At 50.8% G+C, this 20,408-nt stretch overlaps 1 protein-coding gene across 1 annotated transcript; it reads right to left on the reverse strand.

Moving 5' to 3' along the window:
* Positions 1–1,817: 1,817 nt before the first annotated feature.
* Positions 1,818–13,403, reverse strand: LOC149353976 (uncharacterized). The gene is made up of 3 exons (XM_089582981.1): positions 13,189–13,403; positions 5,623–5,773; positions 1,818–2,414 (listed from the first exon to the last, which is right to left on the reverse strand). The coding sequence occupies exons 1-3, from the start codon at positions 13,401–13,403 to the stop codon at positions 2,055–2,057; spliced, it is 726 nt and encodes a 241-aa protein (XP_089439107.1). The 3' UTR covers positions 1,818–2,054.
* Positions 13,404–20,408: the final 7,005 nt, after the last annotated feature.

Raw genomic sequence — 20,408 nt, forward strand, 5'->3', positions numbered from 1 at the left:
CGAAAAACAAAATAATAAACAGAATCGTAAGGAGTAACCTCACACGTCGCACTGCATGTGGTTAACATAGCCGTGATTATTGCAAATCACTCAGGTACTGCAAAAAGCTCAAGAAATACAAAACAATATATAAAATCGAAAGGAGTAACTTTAGATAATGTCATATTGCACATAGGTAACACAGCTTTGAGTATCGACCCGCCGTGGTGGCTCAGTGGTTAAGGCACTCGTCTACCGAGCCGGAGTACCCGGTTTCGAACCCAACTGTGGCAGCCATGATTCGATGGAGGTGGAACAAAAAGGCGCCCGTGTGCTGTGCGATGTCAGTGCAGGTTAAAGATCCCCAGGTGGTCAAAATTATTTACGGCACCTCTCTCTCTTTCTTCTTTCACTTCTACCTTCCTCCCTTCCCTTACGTCACATCAGATGGTGTCATATTGCATATGATTAACGTTGCCTTCAATATCACAAATTGCTGTGCAACATCACACATGGACTGAAACAAGTGCAACAAATGCCAACAGCAAAAAAGAAAACAAAACAAGAGATAAAATCGGAAGGAGTCACATTAGATAATGTAATATTGCACATAGTTAACGCATTCTTGAGTACCACAAATCATTGCACAACATTGCTCTGCCGCTGGAACAAATGAAAAAAATGCTCACGGAAAAGAAGAGAGACAAAATCTGGAGTCACATCAGATGATGTCATATTGCATGTGGTTAGCATTGCCTTAAATATCACAAATTGCTGTGCAACATCGCACAGGCACTAAAACAAGTGCAGCAAATGTACAACAGCAAGGTAGAAAAACAAAATCTATAAAAATGGAGTCGTATAAAATAATTTCATACTGCATATAGCCTTGAAAACGTCACATAGGATAAAAAAAGTGCACGGCGCGACTTGCTGAGATGAAAGCAGGGGTAAAATATCAAGAAAACCGACGAGTCTGAAAACCAGCATAAAAAGAAAACTGGTAGGCAAAGTAAAAATTGCCAAAATACAAACATACAACTCTGAAAAAATCAGAAAACCGTCAAAATTCGCTGAGAGAATGAATCTGGAGTCACATCAGATGATGTCATATTACGTGTGGTTAACATTGCCTTCAATATCACAAATTGCTGTGCAACATCGCACAGGCACTAAAACAAGTGCAACAAATGCACAACAGCAAGGTAGAAAAACAAAATCTATAAAAATGGAGTCATATCAAATAATGTCATACTGCACATAGCCTTGAAAACGTCACACAGGATAAAAAAGTGCACGGCGCGACTTGCCGAGATGAAAGCAGGGGTAAAACATCAAGAAAACCGATGAGTCTGAAAACTAGCACAAAAAGAAAACTGGTAGGCAAAGTAAAAATTGCCAAAATACAGACATACAATTCTGAAAAAATCAGAAAACCGTCAAAATTCGCTGAGAGAATGGCAAATAGATTAAAATGAAACCTAATGAGCTGTGTGGTACAGTTGCCAATAAAATACGTCTTAATTATGCATAAATACGCATGGAATGCATATGGCTAACCCTGTGCCCTTAACCCTTTCAGGTGCTTTGTACACAATTGTGTAAGTGGCAAACTTGCAGCTTTTTCTGGGAAACTGGAGCACTTAACAGTGATTTCATTATTTCAGTCAAATTGTGTACCCTTCTTGTTGCAAATAAGTTACTTTTTTTGTTTTTGTACCTTGTAGAGAATGTAGTAAACAATATTTTACATAAGAGTGAGCTAGGTAGCACTTTGTCTGCCGTTTTTGTGCAGAAGATTTTGCCGTGACTGAAAACATCGATTGTTTTTCCTCAATTTCGAGCATAATGTGAGTCTTCCAAACACAAAGTGATTCCACGATCCCTAGGGTGTTTACCTGACACACGAGAACATTTTGATGCTATTATTTCTAACAAATCTGACACTTTGTATGGAATTCTCCACATTGTTGTAAGAACTGACCTGTCATGTTCCTGAATATACTACTTAGGTGAAAAAATAATTGATTTCAGTGAAAACAAAAAATGGCACCTGAAAGGGTTAAAAAAAATCCTTATGTTGATTCAAAAAATTTTGTGACAGCATTAACCAATTTTTCTTGCAGGGTCAAGTGCCGCTGCCTCATTTCCATTTCCCTGGAGTGGCACGCCTCAAAACTTTCACGGAGCATCCTCTGCTCCGTGAGCAGAGCTTGTCGAAAGTCATGGGAAGCAGTGCGCATCCTTTTTCTGGGCTGCTGCTCGCGGATGCCTGCCTGCCCCTCAGCTCCTCCTTCTTCAGTGGTCACGGATTCGGCTGCAACACGTTCGACCTGGCTGTCGTCCGCATTCAACATGTGCTCTTGAGACGCCTGTGCTGGGTCGGCATCCTCAGCGCCACTGTTGTCGGTGCCCACCACCATGTCCGCAATGATCTGCATCATATAGAACAGAGAAGAAACATTTTATTATGTTTGCCTGTTAATGTTTTTGCTCCATAGAGAGGTGAGAAGTGTGGGATCATTTCTGCGTGTGTGAAACAAGGATGTCTCTAGTGACTAGGTGTGTATTGAAGCAGAGATATTGTCATGTGTACTTATCGATGGCCACGCCACGACGGCCCTTGTCGACATCGGCGCCGACTACTTCGTTGTAAGTGGGGAGCTGTCCCGCCGCCTTCGCAAAATACTCACGCCGGAGGCCACCTTGTCACCTCGGCAGGCCGCTGCACTTCTCTTGTTGACATTAACGGTCTCACGTGCCCTGTAACCTTTGTCGTCTTGCAGCGCTGCTCGAGAGATATTACTCTCAGTATGGATTTTCTGACCGAGTTCGGCGCTGTTATCAACCTCGCCGACTGTCGCCTCACCCTTTGTCAACCTTGCCTTGACACGCCGAGCTCCGAGGCGCGCATCTTAGCGGACCACGTGACTTTGCTGCCTGACTCAAGCGTGTTCCTGCTGGTCGAGTCCGCACCGGTTGCCCCTGGCGAAGTTCTTCTTGAGGGTAATGTGCAGCTGCTTCTTGACAGGGGTTTTGGTGTTGCTAAAGGTGTCACACGGCTTCACTCTGGCTGCACCGAAGTCCTCGTCACCAACTTTTGCAGCACACCGCTGCACCTCACGAAGGGCACAGTAATCGGCCTCATCGAGTGCCTCAACGCCCCTGTCGACCCTGAAACCCTGTCTGCGGCTCCTTCCTGTCCGCTCCCTCCCAAGCACTCTGCGCTGCCTTTAGGTGTCAGCATTGCACCGCAACTCTCTGCTCAGGAGAGAGACGAGCTCATTGCTCTGCTGGGTGAGTTCCACGACTGCTTTTCTATGTCACCAGGGGTTCGCCATACGCCAATAGCAAAGCACAGAATAATTACCAACGACGCTGTCCATCCTGTTCGTCAGTCACCTTATCGGGTTTCGTTAAAAGAATGCGAAACCATACAACATCAAGTGCGCGAAATGTTGGCTGATGACACTATCCAACCATCTCACAGCCTGTGGGCTGCTCCGGTGGTGCTGGTGAGGAAAAAAGATGGCACCCTTCGCTTCTGTGTTGACTACCAGCGCCTCTACAGAGTCACGAAGAAGGACGTATATCCACCTTTACGCATCGATGACGCTCTTGATCGCCTGCGCCATGCCTGTTACTTTACATCCATTGACCTTAAAAGCGGGTATTGGCAGATAGAAGTGGATGAGCGGGACAGAGAGAAGATTGCTTTCGTCACCCCGGATGGACTCTGTACAGCTCCAGCGACCTGCCAGCACATTATGGACACCGTGCTCACCGGCCTCAAGTGACAAACATGCCTTGTCTACCTTGATGATGTAGTCATTTTTTCAAGCACGTTTCATGCACATCTGGTTCGCCTAAAAGCGGTCCTGCAGGCTATCAGAAACGCCGGCCTCACCCTCAAGCCAACGAAGCGCCAGTTTGCCTATGACGAACTGAAGTTTCTGGGTCACGTCGTCAGTCATGAGGGCGTCCGTTCTGATCCCGATAAAACAGTGGCCGTCGCTTCCTTCCCGACGCCGTTGGACAAGGACGCTGTGCGGAGATTTCTGGGCCTCTGCGCTTACTAGACACTTTGTCCCAGCTTTTCGGATATCGCCGCAGCGTTTACTCGTCTCACGAAAGAGTCCGTCCACTTCCAGTGGTCTGATGAAGAGCAGATTGCATTTGACCATCTAAAACGGCGCCAGCAGGCTTCCCCTGTACTAGGCCATTTTGATCAGAACGCCGCGACTGAGGTACACACTGACGCTAGTAACAGAGGCCTCGGGGCCGTCTTGATCCAGCATCAGAACAGCTCAGAGTGTGTCATCGCATACGCCAGTCACCTGGTGCATGGCAGGGAAGTCACTACCATGCTCGACACTATGCTGCCCCGCCAGCCAGACGTCTACACTCACGCCAATGCTCAACTTGTTGCCCAACATACGGAAGAAGCCCGACAGCTGGCCCGCCTTCGCATCCAAGCCTGCCAGCGAGTCGGTGCTCGCCAATACAACCAAGGCCATCGTGATGTTAAATTCAATCCTGGTGATTGTGTGTGAGTGTGGACTCCAATTCGACGCCGTGTCCTTAGCAAGAAGCTGCTGAAAAGATAATTTGGCCCGTACGAGGTGATTCGCCGTATAGGCGAGTTAAATTACGAAGTGCTGCCGATCGTAACGCGGGTGCCCCGCCGCCCTCCTGCCTCCGAAGTTGTTCACGTCGCTCGCCTCACAGAGTATTGTGACCGCTCGGAGCACGTGGCCCAACTCTTCGTGATTTATGCATACTTTTCAGCCTTGATTTTGCCTCTCTGCGCATCGGGTCGATGCGTCTTTCGGGAGTGGAGCAGTGTCATGTGTGTTAATTGTGATTTCCCACTTAACGTCATCCTCAACTAGCGGCAAAGAGGAAGATCGACGGCAAAGAGGAAGAGGCTCTGTGGGAATCGCTTGTGAGCTCGGCTGTGACCCCTTGGACTGTCTCTGGCGCCTGCTCTCCTGTGGTCCTGGTCCTCCTGTGTCCCCACGACCTGCTTCGTTTGGACGACCCGTGACAATATTAGACAGATTTTGTTTCTGGCACACTTATATTCTTTTGCCATCTAGTGGAGAGAAGTTTCAGGCTTCAGAGACGTTTCAGAGAAGTAATCAGGCTTTCGAAATACATTGGCAATGTTTCTTCCAAGGACATGTTTTCTTTACTTACTGCCTCGGCAAATGCCTTCAGGGGCCATCTGTGGCAGATTCTGTTGACATCATGACCACACTTGAAACGTAAGGTGGTTGATACTTTGTAGCGCTAAAAGACAGGATGACAGCACTAACAAATATGATGCGGAGAGGATGGAACTAGAGATAAACATCACTATGGTTCAAATGCGACCCAGCACATGCTGTGTGCTATGCAACGTGCAGCAGTTCTAAAAGACAGACTACTAATGTCAGGCTGTTTGCATTTTGTATGTGATGTCACCTTGGCATTTTTATTTAGCATTAGAGTGTGCCACATATTTCATGACCACAAGATCATAGCTACTCCAATAAAGGCCATTTTCCAAAGTTCACGGTGATGTATATGAAAAGGTGACAAAGTGATAGAGCACCACTTTTTTGGCAAGTGCCTTGCCAATCTTGAATTTGATCTACATACCTCCTCTACAGTGGCTCCGGCAGCACAGCGGGTTTCCTGAACGAGCGAGGGGTCGTTCATGGGTAACGACCCCAAGAATTCGTGAATCCGGCTGTAATGGGGCCATTGGATGGCGCCCGATCCTGTTGTAGTCCCGTTTTTGTTGATGTCCCTAAAAAGGATGGAAAGCCGCGCAAATTTACACAACTGCTTAATGGCAGCGCAATGTGCATTTAAAATCGACAAGAGAAGCCGTCAATAGTTCTATAGTAAACAGAAACAAGCCTGCCAGATTTTACATTCAGACGCCAGCCAAAATGAATGGAGACTTGCAATGACATCTCGTGAAGCGTGAATTCGAAGCAACGAAACAGAACAGGCGCAGGTGAAAAAGGCAAGGCCTGCGTGTGTGGGGTTACTGGCACGGTTCGGACCCTGAACTCAGGGCCAACGCCACTCCGCTAGCTCGACCACACCTGTGGCCGCGAAGAACAACACCTCCGAGGAATAAGCCCGCAGGCAAGAGCTTTAATTGGGATCTCCCAATAGTTTTCCTCGGTCGCGCGCAGACAGCCGCGGCAGGCAACAGGCACAGGACACAGGCACAGGAGACAGGCACAGAGCAGTTCAGGTCACCTGGGCCGCCGCTGGTCTCGCGTCCGCTCTCTCTCAAGGCTCGCTGTCAACTCCCCATCCGACTGTCCCGTGGGCGCGGCCCGCGCGGCCGCCGAAACCGAGAGCGGTGGGCAAGGAGGGCTGCCCACGTGACGACGCGTAGTCGCGGGCGCCTCCCCTCCGCTCCATGTCGGGGGCCGCCAGAGGAAGAGCCGTGGTAGGCCACGAGAGAGAGAAGGGTGCATCCGGCGGGCGAGGGGCAACATGAATCCCCACACCCTCCCTCTCTCAATAGTGACCTCCACCCGCTGAAGCGAACTCGGCGGATCAGCAGGTCCATGCCGCCTTTCCGGAGACTGGGCCCCGGGATGGTAGCTCTGCGCCTGGGGCGCGGGCCAGACCAGGATGGCGCCCGCGAAAGCCGGCCTGCTCCGCGTTCAGGCCGCCCGTCGTCAGCTCGCCCCGCGCTGTTCCGGAACCGCCGCCGAGGCCCCGTGCGATGGTGTGGGGGCGAAGTTCGGCGGCTCGACCCCGGCCGCGCGCCGCTCTCCGTGCCGTCGCTGAAGCCAGGGCCGTAAATCAGGGCAGCCGGAGGGGGGCTCGGTTCCTCCGAGCGGGCGTCTTGCAGTGCTCCGGGTACAGGAACTACCCCGGCTTGTGTATCCACACAGGCAGGGTGGGCACGAGACCTCTCGCACCAGGTTTTGCCGTGGTCGGCATGGGTCACATTCGGCGATCTCGCCCAGTTCGGATATTGTGACGTCGGGGGCAAGGATCTCCTTGCATGAGGTTCACCGTGCGCGATCTCGCGCGTCTGGTGTTCCTTCGCCGTTTGCTCGATCTCGAGCTGTTTTGGCCAACCGACGCCGCCGTGTGCGTGATCTCACGTTTTCGGCATTCTCCCGTTCCCCCAGCGAGCTCGCTGGCTTCGGGTATCATAGCGATGCCTGTAGAGATCTCTCTGGACTTCGCTCGCCTCTGCGCAATCTTGCGCGGGTGGCGTTTCTGCTTCCACAGCAACCTCCCTCTGGAAGTACTGTTTCAGCTCTCCCACGTGAATGGGTCCGCTGATTCGGCCCGATCTCGGGTCTTTCAGCCGGTAGTTGAGCCGCGAAAGCTTCTCAGCGATCAGGAAGGGTCCCACCCATTTGGGCGCTAGACTGGCCGCGAAACCTGCGGTTGCATCGCTGAGAGCGTGATTGCGCTTGAGAACGAGGTCTCCCATCTGAAAGTCCACGTCTCTGTGTGCGCGATCATAAGTGGCCTTTTGACTTGCCCTGGCCTTCGCGCGGCTGCGGTTCGCCTCCTTAATGGCATTTGCCAAACGCTCGCGCAATCGCCTTGCGTAGTCGTCAACATCTGCCGTGACTTCGCGGACACTCTCCGACCCTTCCATGAGAATTGTGTCCATAGGCGTGTTCAGCTCTCTGCCAAACATGAGAAAAGCCGGCGTGAAGCCGGTCGAGCGATTTGTGCTCGTGCGCAGAGCGAAGGAGATGGCGTCCAAGTGCTCGTCCCAATCATTGTGCGATCTCGCATATGCGCCCAGGAGCGGCTTGATATCTCGATTTCGGCGCTCGCTCACATTGGACTGGGGATGGTAGCACGTGGTTTTCTGCTGCCGGACACCCATTGCTGCACACGTATCACGGAAAACTTTCGATGTGAAATACGTGGCATTGTCAGTGATCAGCCGCTTTGGGAAGCCGTAGCGGCAAAACACTTCACACAGCTTTGCCAGGATCTCCCGGGCAGTCGCTTTTCGCAGCGGGTACAATTCAGCGATCCCACTGAAGTGACACGTGACTACCAGCACGTATCTGTACCCTCGTTTGCTGCGCGGCAGCGGCCCCATCAAATCGCACGCCAGGATCTCCCAGGGCTTGGTGCTTAGGATGGGTTGGAGTAAGCCAGGTGGCTTTCCACCTCTAGGCTTTCTCTCTTGGCAGACGTGGCATGTTCGTACATATCTACATACGTCAGCCTTCATTCCCGGCCAGGTAGCAAACCGACAAAGCTTCTGCCATGTCTTTGGAGCGCTCCCGTGACCGTCGGCGTCGTGATAGTGCCGCATAGCGGCGCGCCGCAGTTTGCGCGGAATAACGGCTTTGAAACTCTCATCCGAGGCCTCTTTGCCTGGCACGTATTTTAGCAAAGCTCCATCACGGTCCAGCAGGAAGTTCTCCAACTCACTCGCCGCAATACCAGCGACACTAGAGTTAGCGCCAACCACACTACCAGTGGCTTCACAGCGCAATTTGGCCTGACTCGTCGGAGTGTCTCTCTTCACTAAGACTATTGATCAACTCCTGACAGAATGAGTCCTCCTGCTGAGCCCTGACAAGCTCGTCTCTGCTGAACGCAACCTCGAGAGGGATCCCCGCTCCAACGAGGTGCACGTGCTCTCGGGGCTTCGAAGACGGGGCACTCCCCGCAACGAGCTCCTTCCGCAGAGGGGGAGACAGCTGCCACTCTGCCTCCTCCTCGTCCTGGCCGGCCGGTTGGGTGTCAGTGACCGGCGCCCGTGACAGCGCATCGGCGACTACATTTGCAGTGCCTTTGCGGTAACGCACTTCGAACTCGAAGCGTTGCAGTGTCAGGGCCCATCGCGCAAGCCTCCCGCTGGGCTCACGCAGGCGTTTCAGCCAGGTTAAGGCCATATGGTCGGTCTCGACCGTGAACTTTGCTCCCTCTACGTACATCTCGAACCTTCGAAGTGCGTAGATGATGGCCAGGCATTCCTTTTCTGTCGCTGAGTAATTGCGTTCTGCCGGCGTCAGGGCGCGGCTCGCAAATGCCACAGGTAGGAGTTCATGCCCCTCCATCTGAAGGAGTACTGCTCCCACCCCGATATCACAGGCATCTGTCTGGATAACAAATGGGCGGTTCAGGTCGGGCAGCTTCAAAGCCGCCGTCTCAGCGATAGCGTGCGAGAGCTGATGAAAGCTCTTTTCCTGCTCGTCTCCCCATATCCACGGAGAAGACTTTCTTAGCAATCTTGCCAAGGGCGCTTGCAGTCGCACACAGTTAGGAATGAAATGGCGATAGTATCCCACCATGCCAAGATAACGGCGAACACCGCTCACATCTTTAGGCGCAGGAAACTCCAGGATCCCCCGAAGCTTCTCTGGATCAGGAGACACCTGTCCCCGTTTTACTCGATATCCAAGCAAGCTCACCTGAGCCTGGCAGATTTGCACCTTTGCGGGATTGAGCGTGATGCCAGCCGCCCTGAGATTTCCCAGGACATCTCTCAGGTGATCGAGGTGCTCCTCGAAAGTTTGAGAGTAGACGATCACATCGTCCAGGTATGCGAGAGCGTGATGCCATCTGGCGTCTCCGAGTACACGGTCCATCACCCTTTGGAATGTGCTCGGAGCTCCGGACAAACCGAAAGGCATTCTCGTGAAGTGAAACAGACCTCTGTGACACGTGAAGGCCGTTTTGCACTCATCGCCCGGTCGCATTTCGACCTGCAGGTACCCCTTGCTTGCGTCAAGAATCGAGAAGAACTTAGCGCCGCCGAGATTTGAGACGATCTCGTCTATTCTCGGGAAGGGGTACGCATCTTTCTTTGTGACCGCATTCAGCCGCCGATAGTCAACGCACAAGCGCCACGTGCGATCTTTCTTCGGCACAAGAACCACTGGGAACCCCCAGGGACTGGAAGAGCGGCATATGAGACCAGCATCGAGCAACTCCTGGAGCGCCTCGTCGATAGCTTGCCGTCTGGCAGCACTGACGGGCCTTGGGTTACATTTCCAGGGCAGCGCGTCACTCGTATCTATGCGGTGCTGCACCAAACTAGTGCATCCCGGCTGGTCCGTGAATATCTCGTCAAAGTCATCCAACAACGACAAGAGGCGGTCACGTTCGAGCTGTGTCAGCGCACCGGCATCTGCCATTAAGTTGTGCATTTTCGCCCCCGATCTCGGAGGAAACCCGTGCTGACAGGCCGCCGCTGCCGATCTCGGCATTGGGCGGGGAAACCCGCTGTCTCTTAGCTCGCCGACATCTGTCGGTACAGCCTGCCTGCCCTTCTCCGATCTCGGAGAGGGAGCATTGAAGCGGGCCGCTGCTGCCGATCCCGGCATTTGGCGGTGCGGGCTTTGCTCGTGGGAGGTATTTCGCTCCTCCGCGGGCGTGTCGGCCGTGCGTTCTGACAACGATCTCGTTGCAGTCGGCGGGTCGACAAAGGGCCTCAGTGGGGCGCACGGGTTCTCCCGATATCCGCCACGGGCGATGTCTACAACCAGTCCAGTTTTCGCCAAGAACTCTCGGCCTAGAATAACTGGCACTGTGAGACCAGGCAGGTGAACGAAACGCATTCGGCGCACACGCTGATCCCAGCGCACTGCGAGGCGAACGTCACCACAGGACCGCACTTCTCCGCTAGCTAGCTGGAGTGGCGTCCTTCGCTGTCGCAACCGAACGGATCTCCGCCGGAGCTGGGAAACGACCTCGTCTCCTATTGGCGAGATGCTTGCCCCCGTGTCCAGCAACGCCTTAAAGGTTCTCCCCGCAACTGCGAGGTCCATGAAAGGAGCAGGCGTGTTAGTTGGTTCTCCAACTTTGAATGCGGACGTGACGGGGATGGGCTCCCGAGCGTTGGTAGCCTCCGCCGGTGCTGCTACCGGCGGCCTGCCTCGTTTCCCGATCTCGAGGGGCAGTTTCTGGCTATGTGACCACTCTGGCCACAATTAAAGCAGCGCACAGATCTCCATGCTTCTCGCTGCGACGCTCGGGGGGTCTCAGTGGCACCTCGGCCATCCAGCCGTACACGGATCTCCGTGGGTGCTTTCTGAGCAGGCGTGGGCTTTTCTGGCGGTACCCCGCAGATCTCCGGGGGTTGTGTATCAGCACTCCGCAGCCCGTACCTGTAGGGATCCAGAGCACGATCCGATATTTCGAACGGCATCCGCTCGTTCGTGAACGCACCTGCCATGGGAGTGATCTCACCCCTTACCGCTGCAACGCCGCTCCAGGCACACCTAGGCTCGAGGCACTCCTCAGCCGGCGGTGGGGGCCGGTATTTACGGGCCGCTGAAATTTGAGCCTCGACTCGGCGCGCTTCAATGGCAAGCTCGTTCAAATCGCTGCATCTGCAGCCCCTCAAGTAGAGGGAAAATGTCGGATGGCTCTGCCGGATGACACGTTCCACTCGCTCCGAACTCGGAGCTTCTGGGTCTGCATATTCATACAGCTCTTGCATCGCTCGTACGAACTCGACAAGCGATTCATCCGGGGCCTGTGTCCGCAGTTCAAGCTCTCGTCGCATACGCAGCTTGTAATCGTATGGAAGGAACTCCTCCCTGAACAAGCGTCGAAAATCAGCCATGTTGCCTGCTGTGTGGCCAACCAACTGGTACCACCGGGCGGCTTGATCAACGAGTGCGACGGGGAGAGCTCGTCTCAGAATCTCGCTCTCGCTCAGGTCACTCGCTAGCTCGTACCGGCGCAGGGCCAGCAGAAAGTCATTCGCACTTTGCTTGTCGCTGTAGCCACTGTAATTCGGTATCGGCACTCCGATCCGAGGGCCGGGCGAGCGCGCTAATTGCAACATCTGCTGCAAAGCGTTTGCGAGGACGTTTGCGATGTTCTCTCCCTCTGCTGGACACACTGCGCGCTCTTCAGCCACCTGGCTGGGTGCGCGTCCCACATTTGCGGGCGTAGTTAGAGCGGGGCCAACTGGCCAGCTTTTGTTGCCTTCGCCAACTGGCGGTGGCTTGTAGTGGTGCTCGGGACCTCCCGGACCAAGTTGCGCTGCGTCACCCTCTGCCATCTGGCGGGGAGCGCGGCCCGCATCTGCGGGCGTTGACGCAGTTAGACCACCTGGTCTGAATGCGTGCGCAGGAGTTGAAAGGAGCGAGTAGCCGACGCCAACTGGCAATGGCTCTACGAGCAGTCCAGGATCTCCTGGGTCGAAACTCGGTTTGCGAACCGCATCTGCGGACGCGCCTGAGACGTAGCGGAGCGTTTGGAAGCCACTGACACCTGACTTTGGCTTTCCTTGCTGGCCGGGATCTCCCGGAGCGTAACCAGTTGCGCGACCCGCATCTGCGGGAGCGCCTGGGGACACGTTCAGCAGAACGGAACTCCTGTAGCCACAGCCATCTGGCTGCTCCAGCTCGGAGTATTCACCAGGAACTCCTGGCGCAATATTTCGGGCGCCAGCCGCGCCTGCGGCTTCATGCATAGCGCCCGACGGACCTTGCGCTACCGCATCCGCGGTCGGTTTAGATGTGGCCACGGAAACGATGCTCGAGATCTCCCGTGCTTCGCCGCATACATCAGCCAACATCATTAGGTCCGGCAGCCCGTAGCGCGGGCTGGTCATGCTGTTCTTCGTGAGCTAGCACCCCACCTGGAACTCCAGAGGGGCCCCACGTTGGTGCGCCAAAATGTGGGGTTACTGGCACGGTTCGGACCCTGAACTCAGGGCCAACGCCACTCCGCTAGCTCGACCACACCTGTGGCCGCGAAGAACACACCTCCGAGGAATAAGCCCGCAGGCAGAACCTTTAATTGGGATCTCCCAATGTCTTTCCTCGGTCGCGCGCAGGCAGCAGCGGCAGGCAACAGGCACAGGACACAGGCACAGGAGACAGGCACAGAGCAGTTCAGGTCACCTGGGCCGCCGCTGGTGTCGCGTCCGCTCTCTCTCAAGGCTCGCTGTCAACTCTCCATCGACTGTCCCGTGGGCGCGGCCCGCGCGGCCGCCGAAACCGAGAGCGGTGGGCAAGGAGGGCTGCCCACGTGACGACGCGTAGTCGCGGGCGCCTCCCCTCCGCTCCATGTCGGGGGCCGCCAGAGGAAGAGCCGTGGTAGGCCACGAGAGAGAGAAGGGTGCATCCGGCGGGCGAGGGGCAACATGAATCCCCACACGTGCTAGAAGGCCGTCTAAAAATGCTGCGTCGTTAACATGCACAGGCCCGCTAATAAGCGCTTCGTAGCAAACGTCAGTTTACTTACCGGTACATTTGCGTTAAATTTCTAATCTTGTGCCGCACCTCTGCTGCCGTTCTATGAAAGCCAAGGGCCCGCAACGCCTCCGCGATTTCCGCGTAGATTGCGGCGTTCCTCTTCTGGCGCCGCAAATCGTCGAGGCGGTCCTGCCAGCAGTCTATAAGAGCGGCTGTCTCGCGCTCGCACCAGAGTTTGCGCGCCGACGAGCTGGAGGACGCCATCTTTGTTTACACTGACGAGCCGACGAGAGACTGCGAAGCGTGTAGCGTGGTGCCGAGATTATTTATAAATATGTTTTCATATAAGCAGGCATAGTGCTTGAAAATGTTCTGTCTTGCATTTTAATCAATTACAACAACAACAGTTGTAGTTTTGTTTTGTTAACTAGTGTTTATTTTTATAGCTTCGTGAGAGCGAGAGTGCTTTCGATCGTGCTTGGAACCTCAAGCACTCTTGAGGGGCCGGCATCGAGTCAAGCAGGATCGAGCTCGATTGCGCTTGAAAGTGGCCGTGTGACAACCGTCGATCTGCATTGAGTTCGATGAGCATTGACTCAATGAGGATCGAAAGTGCCCGTGTGACAGGGGTATTAAACTGTTCAGAAGCAGTAGAGCAACTAGATTCAGATATAGACTTCGTCGGTGACTTCGGAGTCCTCGAGGAGCGCGGCACAACCGGCTCCTGCTGGCTGCGGTGGAGAGAGCAAGCTGACGTCACGCGTCGCCATAGCAACGGAGAGGCTGACGTCACACCATCTGTTAGGCGCGGCGGCGGCTCCTCGAGGAGCAGTGGGGTCCACGGACCACGCGACGAGCGGTTAGACCTGGCGTAGTATTGCTTTCGCAATAAAATATCGTTCGTTTCGCTCCGTTCGTGCTGCCCACGAGAGCTTCGCGTTGCGCTTGGTTCCAAGATAAATGCCAGTGGGTTCGGGCGCCAACTGAAAGAAAGCGCGGCTGCCGTTTCTGCGGCGATAATTGTGCTCTTCCGCGACATTGGCGAGCGGCTGATGAGGAAGCGCTTTATCGGAGCGCCGTCCCCAGCCGCTGCCGGTAATGTCAGAGCCAAGCAAAGGTGGAAGCCCTTTCTCGTAAGCGAGGAGAAAGCACGGCGCGTTCGATGTTTTTACAAAGCATGGATGAGAGCGCTGTAATTGCGGCGCATTCGGACGCACGAAGCGCGCTGTCGCGTGGTATTTTTTATACTCGGCGGGCTTTCGTTTTTCCTGAATAAAAGCGATCACGCTAAGCTTATCTGGTTGGAAGTGCTTGGGTTGGCCCAAATTGAGGGGGCATTTTGGCTCTCTAAAGGGCTGAAAGGCGAAAGCGTTTCCTGGCGCACTGTTTGTTTTATCTCAGTTTTATTTTTCATATATTATTTTTTATTTTATTTTTGTCTTTGTTTCTTTCCCTAGTTTTATTTTTATTTTTGATTCTTTTCTTATGTTTGTTTTTATTTCTTTTACTTTATTTATAAAACCCATGCATGCACTAGATGCGCCTTTATTCATGCTCAAACCCTCAGCCTTCGTGGCTGAGCGGTAGCGTCTCCGCTTCAAATTCCAGAGGCCCTGGTTCGATTCCCAGCCTCGACACAGTCTTCTTCTAAGTAGTGCCGCCGAAACGCGGACACATTTGTCGACACGGCTGCTAACGACAGTAACAGGCATTACAGGCTTTCGCCTTAATATTTGTGGAGCTCCACCACTTTTCTATTGGCGCCTGAGCGTTTCAAGCTATATTTAAAAAGTTAATCAAATTACCTTCACTAATTCTTCCATTAGGTCGAGCAAAAGAATGCTAGTGTAAGTTTGGATAAACCCTAACAACATCCACGCAATTTCAGTTCTGAAGAACGCTTAGGTTTTTTTTTTTAAATATTGGTCCAAGTTAGTTGGGAATCCTTTAAAAAGTTTACTAGAATAATGAATATATCCGCCGATCTCCTGTCAGCAGGCTCGCATTTTTGGCTATTAGCCTTTTTGCTGTCATCAAAAACGTTCCCTATATGTCTTCTACGGCAGCCTTAACTGCTCGATACAAGCGATGGAGAAACATTACAAGATTTTGCTCTGCATTGGAAGAATGGATTACTACCTTCAACTTTTCGATAACAGTACCTTATAATGTTGCCATATTCAAAATTTTCGTCCAAGAATTCTGGACATAACTTGTAGCCAAGTAGTCACAACAAAGATTAGCTTTAAATTTCGCCAGTACAAAGCAAGGTGGAGGCAACGGAGCAAGCAAAGCATTAGGCTAATATGAAGGAAAGAAACAGCTGCGAAACAAAAAAAAAAACTTCGAAATTTCACCTATAGAAATTTTTCTCTTTACGTAGCCATTTTTACACATACAACGTCTACAATCCCTTCTCGAGTCTTGTTTCGTTTCTGCTAAATTATATGGCATGGTGTTATGTACGTCGAACCACAGAACGGGTGCACGCGTTCTTTCTCTCTGATCCGCTGGAATAGCCTTCCCTCTTTTTCTCTACTATGTCTCCGGCCGCCACCCTGGATCTGAAGGAGAGTTGACTTCGGAGCTCGCGAAAGAGCGGCCACTAAATGGGTGTCACTCTGCGGTGAATAAACACTTCTTGTGTCCACAAACGCCAGGTTGTAAGTCTCCTGCTGACGTAACAACCATCGAATGTTCTACACTGCTTTGGAGGAATGATGTCTCGAGGTGGTTGTTTGCTGGTCGGTGAACGAACACAGCACAAACACAGTACGCAAAGGAAGGGAAGACAAGGTAAAGGTGACACGGGCGCTGAACTGCCAACTAAAGTTTATTGCTCTGACCTTTGAGTAATCACACAGAAATCGTCAAAACAACAAGGAGTGACACGGATAACCCGACATTGGCAACAGTAATCAAGCGCGAAAGAAAAGATAATCACCCCGTATCTGATTACAACATCAATTCCTCATAAAGAATAGCTATGGAGGTCGTAGGGTATACTTTAGGGCGGTTATTTTTGCTGACTGAAAAAAATGTCAAGTGATTTTTTCTCCGCATCTCCATCGCACGCTTAAGTTTCGGAACTCAGGTGTACAGATTTTGTCAAAAGTAACCAAGCTGAACGTATTTCTTCTAAGTCGTATATTAAAGCTATTATGGCAGCCATCAAGCTCTAAATCTCTGTATGGTAAGAAGAACCCCTGTCCTCACCTTCAAAGAACTTTTTGATCTTTAGGGACGCCGTGAAGGTTATGTTATACGAGCGAGAAGCAAACCATGGAGCCTGGTTACTTTTGACAAAGACTGTACATCCTCAATAGAGGCAGAGAATACCCAGGTTTCCTGAAATCTCACTTGTCCCATTGCATCTGTGCTCTGTTTTAAGCTCACATTTAGGCACCTGCCGGTTTTTCGTGCATATGCATCACAAAAGAATGGAATATACGACCCTTGGAGAGCATGATGCGAACCGCTGGAGACTGCCTGTGTAGCACCGCTACGCATTTTATTCACGCGCTTGCAGAGACTTGACAAGCTATGCAGAGGCAAAAACGAACATCTACATAGACAAGTCTTCCTAAGAATCTTAAATTCTGCTAAATCCTCTGTGTGAGTAGGGTATGACTGCGACCTTTTTATCGTACTTATGACCCTGTCAGCTACGACAAAGGGTGTCTTTTTGTTCCCTGTAACAAACTTTTTTTTTGCTTTGTTTTCTTTTCAGCTCTAAATCGTTTGTCTAGTCTGTGCAAGCGCACGAACCAAATGGGCACAGGAAACCGCGGTTGCTTCACAAGGTATAGTCAGCGGTTCGTATATCATGTGCTGAAGGGGTCGTATATTTGATTCCTTTGCGATGTAAAAAAAAAAGGTGCTTGAAGTTGCCATTTTTCTCCTTCTTGAGAAGAATGCTGTTCGAGAGCATGTAACATTAGAACAAGGAAACTATAGGAATAAGATTATCCATAGGACTTCGCACATTTTATTTCTGTGCGCTAGGTGGTGTACTCTCCCTTGCTTGAAATTGTTTCGAGGGTGGTAAAAGAAATGAGACTGTGATTGTTCTGCCGAAACACGAGGGAGAAACAATTTCTCTAGGTTTCTATAGTACTGTCGCATGAACAGCCATCACAAACTGTAGCCTTAGAGAATATATTTTCGTTTTAAACGCAAATGCTAAAAGAAGATACGATTTGCTGACATAGTGAAAACAGATAAACAATCACCTAGCGCCTTCGTCCCTTCGTCCCAATCCCTTCGTCCTCGTTACGTCTGTCCGCTCAACTGTTTAGCTCCCATCTTTGATCAGTAAGTAATCCTTTATGACCTAAGTTCACTGCTACTTCTTCCGGTTTCTCAGTGGCATCCCCAGGCGCTGCCTATGCTACCCTTCTCTTGGCAGGTTAAGCACACTTCGCTCAATTTTCGTCGTTGTGCGTAGGTTCAGCACCCGCGGCAGCGTTCAGCACCCGCGGCAGCATAGGCTCGCAGAGCATTGCAGGCAGCTCCATCAATTACATCTGGATGGAAGAGGACGACACCCTGTGCCATATCATGCTGGGGCATAAAAGAAAAAAAGCAATTAGAAGTGCAGTGCCCAACCTTCTTTCGCAGCAAGGGAAGCGACGAAAGGCCTCGCCCATTCATACTGAGAGGTTTGGGTAACTTGCATAGCGCCGACGAAATTGGAGGTACATGCGGAGCGCACGCTCTTACAAAAAAAAGCACTTTAAATAGACTTAAATAGACTTTAAATAGACGCTGTCTACCACTCCAGTGCCTACAAGGTCGACCGGGCTCTGTCAACGCTGGAGGATACGCACGTACTACACCGCAAGAACGCATTTCACCCAGCCGCTGGAAAAGAAAGGCCCGAGCACATCGCAGTAATCATCGACAATTGATAAGCCAACGCCCCTGCGGATCAATGGCTGCGGCTATCAGACAGCGTGGGATCGCCGCCATCGGCTGCCTTTATAAGCGGTCACCATCCCGCATTCCGTACCAGTTTGGCAGCGGCGCGCAGACGACAAGCACGACGCTAACCTACTGCTTTTTGCAGGTAAGCACATTGCTAATTTGAGGTACTTTAATTTTCTGCGTGCTGCTGCCAAACCTGGATGATCCTTTTCTGTTTCCAACTGTAGCAACATGTCAAAAGAATTTGCTAAGGTCATTGAGGATTTCACGCGTGAGATTAGGGCGGAGCTTCGCAGCGTAAAAGAAAGCGTGAAGTTTTGTAGCGACACTTGCGATGAAACACGTGCTATCGGCTCGGATGTCAAAACCCTTCGCAAAGAGATAGGCGAGTTGATAAAGTGCAATGAAAGTTTGAGGAAAGAAAACCACAGGCTGACACTACGAATTGAAGAACTAGAGCAGTACGGCAGAATGAATAATCTGGAGATAAAGGGTGTCGCATCTCGGGAGGAACCTGTCGATGTAGTAACAAAAATTTCTGAAATCATAGATGAACCAGTCACCACTTCTGATATTGACACATGCCACAGCGTTCCCACAAGGAACCCGGATGAATTCAACATTGTTGTCCGTTTTGTAAGGCGAGATAAGCGACATGCTTTTCTCGCAAAGGCTAGGAAGCAGACGATTACGAACAAGGACCTTGGCTACTCGGAAGGAGGATCCGTCTATGTCAATGAGCACCTCACCCCCGCTAACAAACAGTTGCTAGGAGCAGCAAAAGCGCGCAAGAAGGAAGTGTCCTGGAAATTTGTTTGGACAAACAGGGGAAAGATTCTTGCGCGGAAAGATGAAACAAGTGACGTCATCAGGATAGCTGAGCGGGCAGATCTTCATAAGATGACACGCTAGTGCTTTTTCCATTCTACTATGCTAACTGGTTCGGAACCTCCATGGCTTACCAATATCCATGTCTTCTTTATGATTCTTTGACATTCAAAGACAAATTTCATTTGCAAATGCAAGCGTTTTTTGCCCTGCACTTCAATATCCGGAGTATGAACCATAAGAAAGACAGCCTTAATATGATCCTGGAATCTTTGGGTGTGCAATTTAATGTGATCTTGTTCACAGAAACTTGGTTACGATCCCATGAGGATCATGTTAGCATAAATAATTATCATTATAATGGCCTAATACGTCAGCAAGGAAGAGGTGGAGGCGTTGCAATTTATGTGAGGAATGGCTATCCGTACTCTCTGTTGGACGAATTCTCTGTTATTGATCCCAGTGTGGAATGCTTGGCTCTGTCCGTTACAAACATTGTTGTAGCTGTAATATATAGACCTCCTACTGGTAACAAATCACACTTTTTTCACTTTATTGAAAATTTTCTTGAGTACCTGATCTCCACTAAGCTCCCATTTGTACTTATGGGCGACATAAATATTAACCTACTGCACGAAGATGCCAACTTTACAGAATTTAATAGCATCGTTTCTTCCTATGCCTGTACAAACAATATAACTCTTCCCACAAGAGTGACTTCAGATACTGCTACTCTGTTGGATGTCTGCATCACTAATGTCATGTCTTCTGATAATGATTTTGGACTACTTGCATCAGATATTAGCGACCACCTGCCAATTTTCTGCAGCCTTCAGATTGGTGGTAGAAAAATTGCAGATAAAGATGCTGTTGTAAGATGTAGAGACATAAACGAGACTTCCCTTAATATATTTAAGGCATCAATTGAAAGCACATGTTGGGATAGCGTATACGCCTTAACAAATGTAAATGAGGCATATTCTGAATTTTTTTCTAAATTTTATCATTGTTATGACAAGGCCTTCCCTGTTGTAGTGAAGAAAGTGAGAAACAATAAATTTCGTAAGCCTTGGATGACCAAAGACTTGTACAAGAGAATAGCAAAGAAAAATGATATGTTTCATAAGTTTCTTCAAATACGTGAGGCTAACGATTACGCCGACTATAAAAAATATAGAAACAAACTTAATAAAGACATTAAGGCTTCCAAAATGAATTATAACATTGAACAGTTTTCAAAGATTCAAAATGACTCTAGGAAACTATGGCTAGCGGTCGCTAATATATGCCATAAGAAACAACCTAAGAACATAATCGAAATTATGACACCCAAAGGTAAGCTTCTTGACACTGAACTACCTAATGTAATGAATGAATATTTTGTGGCAGCTGGTAACGTAACTACAGGCTCATCACCACCTGCGTCTAACTATAACAACCTGATTACTCCTTTGCCAAATTCTATAGTGTTCGAACAGGCTACTTCCCATGAGGTAGCGACGTTAATTATGAACA

This window comes from Amblyomma mixtum, chromosome 3 (genome assembly GCF_055824585.1).
Source record: "Amblyomma mixtum isolate Tamu chromosome 3, ASM5582458v1, whole genome shotgun sequence".
Taxonomy (NCBI): Eukaryota; Metazoa; Arthropoda; class Arachnida; order Ixodida; family Ixodidae; genus Amblyomma; species Amblyomma mixtum.